The sequence below is a fragment of the Erpetoichthys calabaricus genome, chromosome 2 (genome assembly GCF_900747795.2).
Source record: "Erpetoichthys calabaricus chromosome 2, fErpCal1.3, whole genome shotgun sequence".
Taxonomy (NCBI): domain Eukaryota; kingdom Metazoa; phylum Chordata; class Cladistia; order Polypteriformes; family Polypteridae; genus Erpetoichthys; species Erpetoichthys calabaricus.
Genome location: NC_041395.2, coordinates 205741868 through 205758557, shown reverse-complemented (window position 1 = coordinate 205758557; position 16690 = coordinate 205741868). Strand labels below are relative to the sequence as shown.

Sequence of the window (16690 nt, the reverse complement as noted above, 5' to 3'; positions counted from 1 at the left end):
ACAGAAGAAACAACTGGCAATACAAGTAATGAATTTACACGTTGTTGTCAAAAAGGTCAGATTAGACTGCCTCCTTTACATTCATATCCTGAATATCTAAAGAAGCTTCTAACTAACGATGTGCCTGAAAGTAAAAACTTTATGAACTGCATTAGATCCTACAATAGTTCATTTGCTTTTGCATCTACCGGAGTACATATCAGGCCACCAAAAGGCAATGGCCCATACTGCTTTCGCATATGTGGACAAATATTGCATCGCATTGGAACAGTGCACCCTGAAACAAATCAACAACGCAAATATGCACAAATCTACATCCTAGATCCAGATGAGGCAATCTATCAACGCATGAACCTTCCTGAAAACAAACAATGCACACAGCTTATAATGAGAAACGTCACTCATGTCATAAACAATCCCATTAGCTAAGTCTATAAAAATGCGACATGAAGTTGAAAAGGAGGCAAATACAAAAGCAAATGCAGAAGGTATAGCGGCAACTACAATTGCTTTGGTCTTGATAAAGGACAAAGAACAAGAGCCAAGACGATACAATCTGCCCGTCGTTAATGAAGTGGCAATTGTCTTTCAAAGTAAGATGGTGAGCCTCCATTTCACAGAGATATTGTTCTACATTTACGTCCTGATGAAAACAACACACCTACATTCCAACGCATAGACATTTGCTTTCCGCTTCTTGATACTTTATTTGTTATTTCTATGCGCATCATCCAAAGCTGCACACTATTCTATATCTAATTCATACATCTCACTCTTTGTCATGTCCCAACGCCAGGGGTTGGCGAGCGAAGCGAGCAGGGGGCGGAGCCCCCTAGTTGTTTAAGATTAATGAATGTTAACTGTTTTTATGATCTGTTGGATTGATTACACTTTAGGTTGGACTGATACTTTATCTTTTGCTTATACCAATGTGTGTTTAATTGATGCATTATAATTCCAACACATATTTGGGGGGGTTAACTAAAGAATTTCTCAGGGCAGCCAGATGCGCAGGAACAAATTACTTTAGAAATTCAGAGAAAAGCCAAGCAAAATGACACCTTTTATTGGCTAACTAAAAAGATTACAAAGTTAGTTAGCCAATAAAAGGTGTCATTTTGCTTGGCTTTTCTCTACATTCATAATGGCTAACACGGTACAACACCCTAGTACTTTAGAAATTCAGAGAAAGTAGCCATTTTCAACTTCTCAGACTACCCTAGTACAGGGTGTTTTCTATAGGTTAAATTAATTATGGTATTTTTGCTTGGCCTGGGACAATATAAATACAAAATTATGAAAAATGTGATTAGCCCCCATGGAGCTACCCTAAAGTACATCTATAAATCACCAAGGGTCACCTGGTGTCCTAACAATAACTGAAAAATGAATCATTTAGTCCAAATAAAATTTGTCACTGGGACTGGCACTGCAAAAGACTAAAAAAAAGTCTACTGATTTTTACTAAAGCTCTTCCAGCATATTTTGCTCTACAGGAATACTTTTATTTGTATTTTTTAAAGCATTGGTAATCTGCATATCATTTGGAGGCTGTTCGAAAAGGACTGATGCCAACTTATTAGAACAATACATTGACAAAAAAGGCAGTAAAAATTAGGGAATCCATTCCTGGGAACTCGGGAATCCCGCATGTCATTCCTGGGAATCCTGGGATCCCGGGGATGACACAGTGCACGGGCATATCACATGTGAACGGTTTTAGAGCGACTGACTCTTATTTTTAGTAAAACTACTGCAATATGTTGACACAAACAAAAGACTAACCTTATTACAAGCAGTTCATGCTGTCATATAAGTACATGTATCTTTAGTTGCAGTAATAAGAAAGCACAACGTGTCCAGTGTGTGGTCGTCCATGCGAGAGCGCACCTTCGTGCAGAGTATACCAGCCGCTGAGAAAGCACGCTCTTCCTCCACTAAAGTAGGCGGCACAGTCATCAGATACTGATACACTTGTTCTAAACAACACCCGCGCTTGCCGTTGCTCTGAAACACCGCCATTTCAGCTTTTACTGATGCATCCAGTTTCTTGTCATCATTCTGTGATGGCAAGTTTCTTGGCACAGATAATGCGGATGCAACAGACTGAAGCATTGCAATTTCAAGTTGCTGTTCGAAGCTGTTGCCCAATAAAGTGCAAGCTGCAGCAATGGCGCCACCTTAATTATTTTCAACTATAACTCTGTTATTTCTTGATCGATTTTTACACGCTATATATGTGAGCTTGGCCGTTCCCGTTTGCGGGAATGAAAAATGTCTGGGAATGGATTCCCTAGTAAAAATGTCCACTTGAATTTTCTGTTTTTAATTTGTAACTTAAACTGAGGCATTATAAAATAAAATTAAAAAACGGTTTAATGAATGCTACCTACAAAGTATGGCTTTACCATACCTTACCAACCTAACTAAGATGGGGTAAAATTTGAAAGGAACACCAACAATCATATTTTCTCCCAAATTCTTACCAACCGGTAATAAATCCATTCATGTTATTATCAGTAAATAACATAACAAAATAAACTGCCATTAATGACAAGACATAAAATAAACTACATTATAAAAATACTATATTATGGAATATACAAAAAAATATTAAAATATAGGCAACACCCATTCAACCATACCACAAACCCCCCGACCCACTTCCCAAAGCCACATGTCCACAATTCCACATTTCCAATATTTTTTGTCAACCTGACAATTTACACATTTATAAACCACATATGCTTAGGGAACCCCAGATTAGCAAAATCCCAGACAAAACATGAAAACTTGTCATACATGGACACTGGAAAGAATGGCTAACTGGCACTATCTTTGGTGAATATCAGCATCAGTAAATTTTCTTTGAGAGCCTCTTTATCACAACTCAAATTGTCCCTGATTTTACGGTATCTTCAGGTGTTCCAATACAATACCAGAATCTATTTCTTGGATGATGAAAAACATACTCTTTGAGATGGCCACTTCCCCTCGTAATGAACCTCAGTTTTATCATGGGAAGGTATTGGGGCGACCTCTCCCAAAACATAACACCCTTGTCTCAATGACTGTTTTCCCATGGAAACATAGTAATATATTATCTTCTCTGTCTATCTATCTAACCCCACACCTATCAATTAGAAAGGAATCATTGCCCACAACCACAATACACTTGTACTAATCCAACCTCAGTATGGATTAAATTCTACTACAACCTTTTTTCACTAGGAGTCCCAGAATATAGCAACAAGTTAAGCAGTGGAGCAAGTTCAGATATTTTATTAAGTCATTATCTTCTTTAACATTACTTAATATGCCAAAAGCACAAGCATAGCAAATGTGTGTGACAATCATGCAATACAACCTAGATGTTTAACAGCTTTCACAGACAATGTTAACCGATATACCCAAAAGGCAATGGTGGTATTATCTGTAAGCTGTTCGGGTCCAAACCATGCTTCTGATGTGTACAGTCATGTAGTAGTCACCATTTGATCACCTGTGCAATTCTACTTAATCAGCTGGCAACAACCACTCCTTATTTTCCAAAACAATTAAATGTCAATACAAAACCCAAAAATATACCAACTGAGAAAATGCAATGCAACATGATAGAACTTGAGCAGTTTTATGAAGAAGAATGGGGAATAACTTCAGTATTTAGACGTGAAATGCTGATAGAAGCTTATTCACACAGACTCAAGTCTGTACTTGCTGACGGGTGAATACAGATTCAAAATAGAAAAAGAACTCATAATTTACATATGAGTTCAGTCCACTAAAAAGAAGAAATACAATTTTTTATGGGGGGTTCTCAACACACATTGATGTGATGGCTGGGAAAAATATTTATTCTCATGTTTTAATGGAGACAAAAAAAATCCTGATATAAATGAGCTTGAAGAGGAACAGATTTGAATAACAGCAACAAAAATCAAGATGTCAATGAAACATGCCAAACACTTTTTTTTTTCGTAGAACTATTAAATAAAACTTCCAGTACTGTGATTCCTTTTATACACAGCAAGTGGAGTCAAATTCGATCAGGCTTTTGAATTGAGGACCCACATCCACCTCATTCATTCATGTACAAGACAGACATAAATCTCAATTTTACTTTTTCCTACATGCACAAAATTTCACTTAAGGCTCCAATCACCATCTACTTATAATGATAATTATTAATTAGATACTGTCATGATATTGAGAGTTGTTTTTTCATTAATCTGAATTTTTCATCTTTAAGAATTATTTTGAGCAGTTGTGGCACATAATGCTTTTTTATTCTAGTTTTATTTTTTGTTGCTGTGGAGGTTATGTCATCACATCACCATTTTAGGTTTCTGTTTAATTCAATGAAGGTACCATTTTGTGTGCTTTTCTCAAGGGCATGGCCATCTTGTTTATCATTACAATACTCCTGGTGTCATCTCTCTTACCTTGCCATGTGGTGAGAGTTTCCAAATGACTGAGACAGTCAGTCTGTCTGTCATGGGGTTCAGGCTGCACAATTCCTCACAAAGAAGGGGAAGCATTGGGATTACCTGAGGTAAAGGAAATAGAAAAACATTAAATGGTGGAACTTATAAGAATGCTTTCTCTTCTTACTTACACAATAGCTAGCTCATTACATCAAGGAGTTGCCTCAGTTTTACAAGCCCTTTATATGACTTGAATAGAATGGACAAGTAGGTGACGAAATTCTTGAGCATTAGGAGGAAATGACTGATACAAATTAAATTGAAAGCAGCTGAAGGCTGTACAAGTATTTAGGTGTGGTCATGGAGATAATTAAGCATGTCACACGGTATCACTCATTCATCCATCCATCCATCTTCCTAAGCAGGGCGGTGGGGAAGATGGAGCCTATCACTCCAAACATAAGATCATATATAAAAATGATGGGCAGACTCAATTGCTCATTTTTTGTGATCAGTTGTTTATTGGAGTTTGAAATCAATAACAAGTAAGAACAATAATCTGCAAGATTCTCATAAAATAAAACAAAGTTAATGAAAGACAAGGTTAACAAGTAACAAATTTAGGAATATTGAATTGTCACTGTCCTGCTCCACAGACAGATTGAGGAGATCGTTCCTCCCCCAAACTATGCGACTCTTTAATTCCACCAGGGGGGGTAAACGTTAATATTTAACATTATACATAGTTATTGTTTTTTTTTTTTTTTCACCTGTATTATTATCATTCTTTAATTTAATATTATTTATTGTATCAGTATGCTGCTGCTGAAGAATGTGAATTTCCCATTGGGATTAATAAAGTATCTATCTATCTATCTATCTATCTATTAGAAAGTGACCGTCCTCACAGGCCATCCAGCCTTACAGATGTTGCACCAGTTCTCTAAAATTTCAGCTAGAAGCAGTGATGGAGGAAGTAATCAAACAATTTACTTCAGCAAAAGTACAAATAAATGAGGAAAAATGTACTCTAATAAAAGCTGGAGTATTCCATTGACCTGTCCACTTAAGAAGAGCACTTGCTTGATAATATACTTAAAGTATTAAAGTAAAAGTACTTTGAGTTGGAATTTAAATTGTGTTAAACACAAAAATAGTAAAGGCTGTGACATTTAAATTAAGAAGAATGCAAGTTATGCTGATAAATGTATTAGTTAAATTAGTTAATATTTATATATCCTGTTTAAAACAATTCCAATACAGAATTGTACAAAATAATTAATACATTCTGACATAAATGTGTTGTTATGGTATTGAATTATGATATAATAACACAAATCATTAATCAGACAGGCACTACTTTCAAACATGCGCTTTAAACCTATAAAGCACAGGTTCTTCAACCTTTTAATCCGAGAACTCAAATGAAAAAAAATCGGTCCTGTACGGGGACTCAAGAAAAGTATTATTATCACAGTGACAACGGATTCATAAACTGACAAATAACAATGGCCATATAATAAAAATAAATGTTTTTGTTTCCTTTCAAGAATATTTTCTCATATGAATATTACTGAAAGAGAAAACTGGGAAACTACCATATTGTTAAAAATATACTCTTTCCATATTCCAAATATGTTTATTCAGAGTAGAAAAATGGGGCAGCTGGAGCCTACCAAAGCACCCACTGGACAAGGCAAGAACGATCCCCAAACAGAATGCTATCACATCACAGGGTTAGAACAACCACCACACACAGCCACCAACTAGGGCCAATTCTGCACCACAAACCTGCATGTCTTTGGACAGTGGGATGAAACTGGAGCACCTGGAAAACACTCATGCAGACATGAGGAGAACATGCATATTCCACACAGAGAGTATCTGGGGCTTAACACTAGAATTACCAAAGCCTACGAAAAAACTTGTAGATCCGTCCCACCTCTCCATCGCGTCTTTTGTCCTGTAAATGTGTCGATAAGCAGCAAGCAGCCTACTATCTCATCCCCCCACCGCTGCGCACTTTTCTAAGCTCAAGACTGTTTACCTGTGTGTCAGTTGCTTAGAGTAGTATAGAGTGAAAAGTCAAGCAAAATGACACCTTTTATAAATACTATATGGTTATTTGGAACACATGCATTTCATGTGTGTTCCGTGTCTACAACAATCTATATAAACACATCGCTAAAACAGAAACGTTTTTCATGTTTTAGTAATAATTGACAAAATGTAGACATGAAGTGTTTAATGTGTGAAGCCTGAAGTCCAAATATCAAATAAACACTTTTCACAAAAGGTACAAATATAACAAAACAAGTGCGCTTCTATTCAAGAATATAACTGCAGAAAAAGAACCGCGTTAGGGTGCAACATTCACACCCCTTTGATTCGACCGCTTCGGTGATGCAACGGTATCAACTGTTGACTGGTAATCAAAACTTCACAGGTTTGACCCCGGACGAGTCAGTTTTGAGAAGTGAGCTGCTCTTATTCTTACGTTTTTGAATAAAAACATACATTTGATTTGAGTGTGTAACAGCTGGTGTAAATTTATGATACTTGTAAAGGTTAGCTTTTTTTTTTATCATTCAGTTTTATTCTCTCAGTCGCGTTCACGATCCCACCCCTCGATCTGACACTGCTGTTTTCACATAAAGACGCGCTATTAACAGAGGTGAACTCAGATGATGACGACGGTTCTACATCAGAGAAAGCACTTTTGCCGTCGCTGTACTTTGTATACGTACACGGGAAGCTCTGCAGTTTACTTGTGACTTTACGCTGTAGGAAGTAAGTAAATAAATCAGGATAAATAGGTAAATAACATTCGATCTGGCCTCTTATATACAAAGTACAGTGATGGCAGCTTCCACCTGCAGCTATAGACTCTTCAGTACGTGAGCAACTCTCTCAACATGCTAGTGCTTAGATCTGGACGGTGCATGTGCCCAAAACATTAACATTTATATGTTACTTACATAAAAGCCAGATCAAATGTTATTTACTTTGATTTATTTACTTACTTCCTACAGAATAAAGTCACAAATAGACTGCAGAGCTTCATTTGTTTGATTGACACGGGCATGCTCAAAAAATACATGTGTAATGCCACGAAAAGTGCACGCTGACACTTCAGTTCGTAAGCAATGGTACGAGAATGCAGTCAGACTTCTTTTTTGGGCACATACACTGGATGAACGGGGGGCAGGCAGTTGCAGTCACAGAGCACCTCAATCTAGTTTATACCTCATTATCGTAAGTGGCTTTTCTCCCAGACGAACTTTGCCGAGAGCTCATTAGCTTCACAAACATGCACAGCATCACGATCAGCCGATGAGCCATCACCTGATGCCAATACCTCATTTTCGTTTTTGATCTCCATCTCCAGAACATCTCTGCATCAAAATCGGAGCCCCACAAGTTAGAGTCCGATTCAGCAAAAATAAGCAAAATGTAGTCCAAAAAGTATTTTGCTCTGTGCATCTCGCCAGATGTTGATGCCATTTCAGAGGTTGTTTGCTCTTTGCCACTGATGCACGTGCAGGGTCAAATAAACAAAGTTAACTTTCCTTCCAAAAAAGAGAGTCAAACTAAAATATAACAGTGAGTTCTGTTGCCATTTACAGCTGATTGCCTTCCTCTATCCCTTAATTTTGACAAAAGTCAACATCTGCCCCGAAAGAGTTGATGAAGTTTTTGCCTGGCCTGGAAGTGCTTCCTAATAATAAATAATAATAATTATTATTATTTACAGGGAAGTCACAGTCAACTCACATGGACTGTAGGCAGAGGAATAGAGAGGAGTTTATTATTTTGAAAAATTACTATGCCAGAGCCAGTAGGAAGGTACTTTTATTAAGGAAAAAAAATACTTTATTTGAACCAGGGAAATGCATCTGCGTAGTTGTAGTCTGGTGTTGGTCACCTATGACACAGCCTAGGGTCCAAAGCATGTATTTATTTATTGCCATTTTTGTCCCATAACTGAAAAGTATATACAGTACTGATTAAAATCAATACGAAAAAAAATTAAAATTCTAACATTTTCCATCAGTGTCACAAAAATTAGTGAACAGAAGTGTCATTCATGGTATTTTCATTTACAGAAACTCTTCAGAGCCTCTTTTGTTTCAATACATTTATAAAATGAGTTTTGTTATACAATACTTTGACTAGTGACATTTGCTCTTATTAGATTGTATTTGCATTAGCACACGGTGTCAACATTAGCTGGTTAGTAGCACTTACTGAACACATGAAACTACAAATAAAAAAAGATTTAAAGTCACAGCTGACTGGTGACATCATCAATCTGTCAAAGTAAACATAAGTCAATTATTTTTATTTCTAAATTTCTTATCAGGGGTAAAAAAAAAATGTCTATAACAAAAGCCTTTTTGCCTTGACAGAGCACTGGCATTTTCCTGCTTTATTAAGGTAAACCAGGGGTCCTCAATCACAGTCCTGGAGGGCCGCAGTGGCTGCAAGTTTTTGTCCTAACCTGGTTGCTTAATTAGAAAGCAATTCTTGCCAATAATTTAATTTCATGGCTTGTTAGTGCTTTAACTCTGCTATGTCAGGTCATTCTCATATCCTAGATTTTCTTCCCCTTTCTAAGGATATTCTCCAAATGATTTGAAGGCTAAAATGGTTGAGTAATTCTCAGTCCTTCACTTTTTTTCTCTTTACTTTCCTTCCAAGTATTTAATTAAACCCAATAGTGCATGATAAATACACACAAGTGTAAATGGTAACAAGATAAATGGAGAAATGCTGGTCTCTTTTGTCATTTGCATGTTATTGCTAATTAGGAGCAATTAAAAACCAAGACTACAGCTGTTTAAGACTAAAATAAGCAATAAAGGGTCAAAATCTTAACGAGCAAGACAACTAAAGTGAAGCAGACGTGTTACTTGAGCAGTAAGTGCTTCTTATTAAGCAATTGGGTTGGAGCAAAAACCTGTAGTCACTGCGGCCCTCCAGGACTGTGACTGAGGACCCCTGAGGTAAACCATACAGGATTTTTAATAATTGGTACAACTCCCACAGTCCAGTACTGAAATTAAAGTTCTAATTGAGTCTGGAGAAAAACACACATCAAGTGAGACAACTATGTACAGTAAGAAACTAGCTATACCACCTGTGAGTACTGACTTGAGAATCTAGAAAAAAAAACTAACTTTTAACTTGACTGTAAATGGCAATTCAAGCTGACAGCAGAAAGTTTAATCAGAATAATGCAAGTTGAACTTAAAAAATAGGTTTTAATGGTTGAGCTCTGTGAAGTAAAAGCCATCTTTCTACTGAAATCATACTACGTTTGTGGGTACTGATGTGAAAGACAAAACACAAGCTGTAGGGAAACTGAATCTGGTGATATAATTTATTGATCTCCTTTTCTCATCAAGAAAAAAAATGTCATGAATCTTATTGTTTACCTTACATATTTATCTTTTTCATCTTTCTTGTATTTTTTTTTTGCTGCCATTTTTTTATTCATTTGATTATCAGATAGTATTTTGTGTTGTTGCTTTGTATGGACATCATTGTGTTGTTTTAACAATGGGTTCCCATTGCTACCATGTGATGACCACCAGCATGGTTCTTGACCTTAAGCTAATTCCACTATAAAATTTCAGTGCTTAGTCTATTAGTTATCATTACATGAACTGAAGAAATGTCTTTCAAAATAATGACAGCTCAGAGTAGTTCAACAAGTGAACTAATTAATTTTGATCTTCTCGTGTGGACCATTTTGCACTATTCCATTTTGGCAACCTCTATACTTTTGCTAAACAAACAAAAATTTTCAGACTCTCTCAGCAGCTCAATTTGTCTTCAACTCAATTTGTTTTGGACCTTTAGTACTAAACACATACAGGGTATGTGGCATACAATGAATAAAATTAAAAGCTACTTGTTTGAAAACTTGTTTTTCACAACAAAAAGTTCTGATGTCAGATGTGCATTTCTAAAAATGTTTAAGCTCACTGGCTCCTCTATAGTGCAAGGTAATTGTCAAACAATACAACGTAATTCTGAATGTTTCATTCATGTTTCCTTATTAGGTAATACTTTCAAAAATATCTTGTTTGAACTCACATCTAAAATAGCAATGACAATGTCCTACTGTATATACCATACTGTTGTTTTTAGCAAGATTTTAAAAAACAAAACAAAAATATACACTCGCTGGTTTGGCCACTGCAAAAAAAGTATAATTTTCTGTCATTTGATAACTCATTTATTTAACATTTTGTTAATATACTCTAAGTATTCAGACCTGCGTAAGTCATCGGGATTAACAAGCATGTTAAAGGGAAAAAGTAATAGTGGGAACAGCTCAGGGGATTATCAATTTTGAATATTTTCAATGTACTGCAGAGTAAATTCTACAAAGAACGGAATGGCAGCATAATCTGAGGGTCAAAAAAATCACAGACATAACAATAACAATTTCAAATATTGTAAATTCATGATTCATAAAGACAGCTACACTTAGTTCTAGACATTTTGGTGTTACTGTGATTGATGTGTCATTGTTCCAACAAACCTACCATTTCAGCTGTGGTACCCACCATCTGTCTCTTCAGCTGCATGCCAAATACCAAGTCTCTTCTCATCTCTGTGAACTGCCAGTCTAAATGTCATGATCTGTCCCACAGCCAAGCAACATAAAAGGATGCAGCAGAGAAGAGTGTCATAATTGCTTTATCATATACATTAAGTGATGACCCCATAAGCAAGCTATTCCTTTAGTGTTGTACAAGGCTACTAGTATTATTGCCAAAGTCAAAGCCCCATCTGAAGATCGGCATTTTTTTTTCTTTTCATGGAGGGCTGGGATATTAATATTAATATTACTGTGGTTATTTTTTATTAGCAATATGAGTAAACAATTCAGATTTTTTTTTAAATACATGCAGATTTTTGCTGTTTTTTTGTGATGTCACATTTAAAAAATTGTGATTATCTAGGAGCAGAAATAATTATATTCCTATCAAACAAAAACTGTGACCTTGCACATATGCTTAAAAGATACCGACTGGAACAAGAAGTTATGTTACCATGCAGACACACTTCGACTTTTGAAAATTAACTTACCACATCAGGAAACAAATAAAATATTTGATTGTTATAATAAAATATAAGGCCCAAAGAAGGAAATTAGAGTTAGGATAAAAACAAAATTAATAATTTACAAAATGTCATTAATTTAATTTGAAGAATATTTTCCTAAAAAACAGGACTCAAGAGAAGGTTATTTGTGGGTTTTGGATCACTGAACCCAAAAATAACAAGTGAACAAGAAAAATAATCCATCTATTAATGAAAGAAGAAGATATGTTTACTGATCTTTAACCCTACTTTATATTAAAAATGTAAAGACTAATATACTCCTTAATAAATTTTAGGTAAAACAAAGTTTAAATGAGTAAGCATTTAGGTTTATCTACAAATAAAGAAGATACATTGACTAATCTTTCTGTCTAGTTTATTCCTTAGTAAATTTTAGGTTAAAAAATAACATTTAGGTTCTTACTCCAGTTTGTTTCTACATGCTTATGTGAAAGCAGATTTTCAAATGTCACTGCAATGAAAAAATATAAAAATTACTAAATATGACAACTACATTAAGGCTATCTTTAAGAAACCTTACACTAAAATATAGTGGGTAAAGAAAAGAATCACCCTTCAAAATATTCTCATTTTGTTGCATTGCAGCCTTAAATGAAGATTACACACACACACACAAAAAACTTCCATCTGTATTTACTTAATGTAGCTTATAGCAGCCAAGTGAAAGATATAATAGCAACAGTTCAAAAAAATATAAAAAACCCAGAAACACTGGGATGGTTAAAGGATCAAACCCCCCCCCCCCCCCCCCCCCCCCCCCCCCCCCCCCCCCCCCCCCCCCCCCCCCCCCCCCCCCCCCCCCCCCCCCAATGTGTCAGTACTTCAAGGAACCACCTTTTGCTTTAATTAGAGCTATGAGTTTGTTGTGGTACTTCAGTACCAATTCTGTACTTCTGGACTGTGCAATATTTGCCTAATCTTCTTTACAGAACTCTTCAAGCTCAGTCAAATTGGATTGTAAGTGTTGGTGAACTGCAATCTTCAAGTCATTCCACATATTTTCAATAGGGTTTAACCTATTCACCTTTTTCTCCTTCAGGCACTGTGTTGTTAACTTTGCTGTGAACTTCGGGGCATTCACATGTTGGAAGTTGAACCTTCTTCCCATTGACAACGTGCTGGCAGAGGGAAGAATGTTTTCCTCAAGACAGAATATTACCCCATACATTTTTGCTTCTATCTTGACAAGTGTCAAGTCCCTGCTACACAGAAACACCCCCACAACAGAATGCTACCACCTCCATACTTTACTGTAGATATGGTGTTGTACTGGCTTTCCACCAGATATACCATTTGGCATTGAGGCCAAAATAGTTAAGATTTTTGAGCCCTTTTTTCTATTTGGCCTCAGAATCTTCAAGATGTGTTTTGGCAAAGCTCACTTGAGCTTTGCACAATCGTGGCCTTTCTTGAGGAGTGGCTTTTTTTCTTGGAATCCTCCTATACAAGCTATATTTGCAGAGCATTTGTGATATTGTTGTCACATGTACACAATGATCACTCTTTGCCAAAAATTCCTGTAACTGCTTCAGAGTTGCCATAGGTCTCTTTTGTGCCGCCTCTCTGCCCAGTTTCCTCCTCACTTTTCCATCCAGTTGGAGGGAGGGCTTGATCCAGGAAAGGTCCTAGTGGTACCAAACACTTTCTACTTCTTTTATTATGGACTTTACTGTGCTCCTAGGGATTGATGGAGCCTTTGAAATGTTTTGTATCCATCTCCTGACGTGTGCCTGTCTACAGCTTTTATCTCCGAGTGCTGCTGACAGTGCCTTGCCTCCCATACTTGACTGTTTGCTTGAGTTGGGACTTCCAAGCCCTGGAATGCTTTAGGAATAGCTATTTTAGGCTGAACTTATCAGAAAGATTACAATTGATCACAGGTGTGGGAAGCCAATTAGCTTGGTGTGCAATGGAGAAGGTGGTTAGTTACACCTGAGTGTGTGTCTTTTGGGATGGGGGTGATCCTTTAACTATCTTACGGATTGTTTTTTTTTTTATTATTATTATTTTTCCTTAACTGTTGCTGTTATATCTTTCACTTGGCTATTATAAGTTCCATTGAGCAAATACAGCTGAAAAATATTTCAGGATGCAAAGCAACAAAATGTGAATCTTTTGAAGGGGAGTGACTCTTTTCTATACCCACTGTAGACAACTTGTGTCACACAATGGCAGCACATCCTTCTCATTTTATTATGCTTGAAAATTAAATATCTTTTACTCTGTATTTAGAAATATCTTCTCGATTCAATTATTTTTCACATTTTTTTGTTTTTCATAGGAGTTCTATGGATCAAATTTTGTTCTATAGCGCTGCACAGTCCAAAAAAGTTTAAGAAAGACTGAATTTGATAATGTTTAGATCAGTGTTTCTCAAACTGTGTGCCGCGGCACGAAGATTTGCAGATGTGCCGCGGGAGTTTCTACAAATATTTGAAATTTATACAGGTTTTCAGAACGCTACACGTGCAGCGTTACACAGGTCTGCCTACTATTAAATTTTTATCCTACGTTGCGATGACGTCCCCACTTGCAACGACCAGTAATAGTAGCCCCGCACTCTCCCCTTTTCTCTGCCCTGCTAAATCGGAACGCTACATTTTGACGGAAAGGGTGTTAGGCTATTCAGGTTATGGAATTTTCCACTATACATATAATATTATAATGACTAAAATGTAGGCCGCCCTAGCAGACGCACAGCAGCGTTTTTGAATTGGTAACGATAATAATATACCGATGTGTTTCATTTAAATTTTTTTAGGTGTATGCTAATAATAACAAATTATCAATAAGCGTTATTCATTGGTTATCCATGGAGAAATACGTTAGCAAGAATGAAACTGCGAAAGCGTTAAAAAAAAAAAGCAAGGAACCAAACGAAGGTACAAAGAAGATTACATCGAATATGGTTTCATATCTTCGGGACCTGAAGATGCTCCATTGCCATTCTGTCTGATCTGCAATTCAGCTCTGTCGAATGAGGCGCTTGTTCCAAGCAAATTGAAGAGACACTTGGAAACAAAAACATCCAGCTGTAAAAGCGCAACCGAAGAATACTTCGAAAACATCAGGGCTCAACAAAATAAACAAGCTAAGAAACTTACGAACTACCTAAAGCTGCCAGAAAAGGGATTGATTGCAAGTTATAAGGTTGCTCAGTTATTAGCAAAACGCAAGAAAGCGCATACAGAGGCTGAATCAGTCATTGCACCAGCTTTAGCAATAGTTGTTGAAAACTATCCTTGGACCCGATGCCGCCGAAAAAGTTAAGAAAGTTCCTTTGTCAAATGATACTATCTCGCGCAGAATTGAAGACTTATCGTCAGATTTACAAGATCAAATCTGCGAACACTTTGACGCGCCTGACGATGAAGTGTCTCTGTTGTGGTCTCTTCAAGTTGATGAATCCACTGACATTAGCGGCAAAGCCCAGCTGCTAGCTTTTATTCGGTTCATAAAGGATGAAAAATGTGTCAACGAATTCTTATTTTGCAAAGACTTACAAACTACGACCAAAGGCGAAGATATTTTCAATGTGGTGAACGAAATAATTTTGCTCTTCAAACTACAGTGGAAAAACTGTGTCAGCGTTTGCACCGATGGCTGTCCTTCCATGCAGGGAAATAGAAAGGGATTCGTCACTCTTGTGCGTCAAGAAAATCCAAATGTGTTAGTTGTTCACTGCATGATCCACAGAGAAGCTCTTGCCTTCAAATCTTTGCCGAAGATTTGATGTCTGTTCTGGATCAAGTGATTACAGTTGTAAACTTCATCAAATCTCGACCGCTTGCATCCCGACTTTTCTCTCAGCTCTGTGAAGCAATGGATTCAGACTACAAATGCCTCCTGTATCACACCAACGTTCGTTGGCTCCTCCAGGGGAAAAGTGTTAAAGCGTGTCGTCCACTCAAGGCTGAGCTGATTTCATTCTTGGAGGCTGAAAAAAAAGACTTTGGATTTTCTATTCATGACGAGATCTGGTGGGTTAAGGTGACATTTCTCTCTGATTTATTTGACAAATTAAATTCACTGAATTTAAGTCTTCAAGGACCATCGGAAAACATCATCACTGCATCCTCAAAACTGAAGTCATTTGGTGAAAAATTGTCGTTGTGGCAAAGTAAGATCTCGAAAGGAATCTTCGACTGCTTTCCTACTAACAATGAATGTGCTTCAAATAAAGAAATCACCCCCGAAATTCTGTACACTTTGACACACCTGCAGTCAGCATTGCAGCATTACTTCCCAACAGTTGGAAGTAATGGAATATGGATGGGTCAGCTATCCATTTGGAAACAATGAAGCTACAAATCTTACAACTGAAGAAGAAGAGCAGCTCATTGATTTAAAAAACGATGCAGTTCTTAAGTCAAGTTTTGCCGAGAAAAGCCTGGATGTGTTTTGGATTTCAATCAACAAGTTATATCCTGCAATCAGTTTAAAAGCAATCAAAATAATTCTTCCATTTGCATCTTCATGGTTTTGTGAGTTGGATTTTCAGCACTGACTGAAATCAAGTCTAAGAAAAGAGAGAGACTTCTTACAATAGACGCTGAAATGCGAGTTTGTTTGTCGACTTTGGAGCCTCGATTAGATCGCATTTGCTCTCAAAAACAGGCACATCCTTCACATTGAATGTAATACTTAAAAACAGGTAAAATAATTTTTCATTTTATTATAAAACAACTGTTGTTTCTTCCTGGTGTGCCGCGAAATTTTTTAGTTTTTTTACTGTGCCAACAGACAAAAAAGTTTGAGAAACACTGGTTTAGATGCTTAATGTAAACCTAAGTGATATTAGAGTTAAGATTGCTTTAACTCATTAGCTACATGCCAGTATGGAGAGCTCAAACTCACCACATTTGTATTATTTCTTTTTTTTTGTGATCAACTTTTTATTAAGTAAAGACTAAAGACACATGGCATACAAAGTAACTCAACCCACCCACTCTGAGTGAAGGGAATTTAAAAAAAAAATTGAGGAGTTATAAGCTGAAATTTACACAATTGAGGGGCAGCAGACAAAGATTCAATTACATTACTGGAAGCACCATTAATCCACGCTGTAGACAACTCCACATGTATTAAGTTGTAGAAGGAGGACTGCCAGTTGTCGACAGTGATGC

General features: G+C 36.7%; 1 protein-coding gene across 4 annotated transcripts in view; it reads right to left on the bottom strand.

Moving 5' to 3' along the window:
- The window catches only part of dis3l2 (DIS3 like 3'-5' exoribonuclease 2), a 612176-nt gene that overhangs the window by 239342 nt on the left and 356144 nt on the right, over positions 1 to 16690 (bottom strand). For all 4 annotated transcript variants that reach the window (XM_051922221.1, XM_051922220.1, XM_051922222.1 and 1 more), the window contains exon 12: positions 4443 to 4547. In XM_051922221.1, the coding sequence (XP_051778181.1) occupies positions 4443 to 4547 (105 nt within the window). The remainder of the gene's footprint in view (positions 1 to 4442; positions 4548 to 16690) is intronic.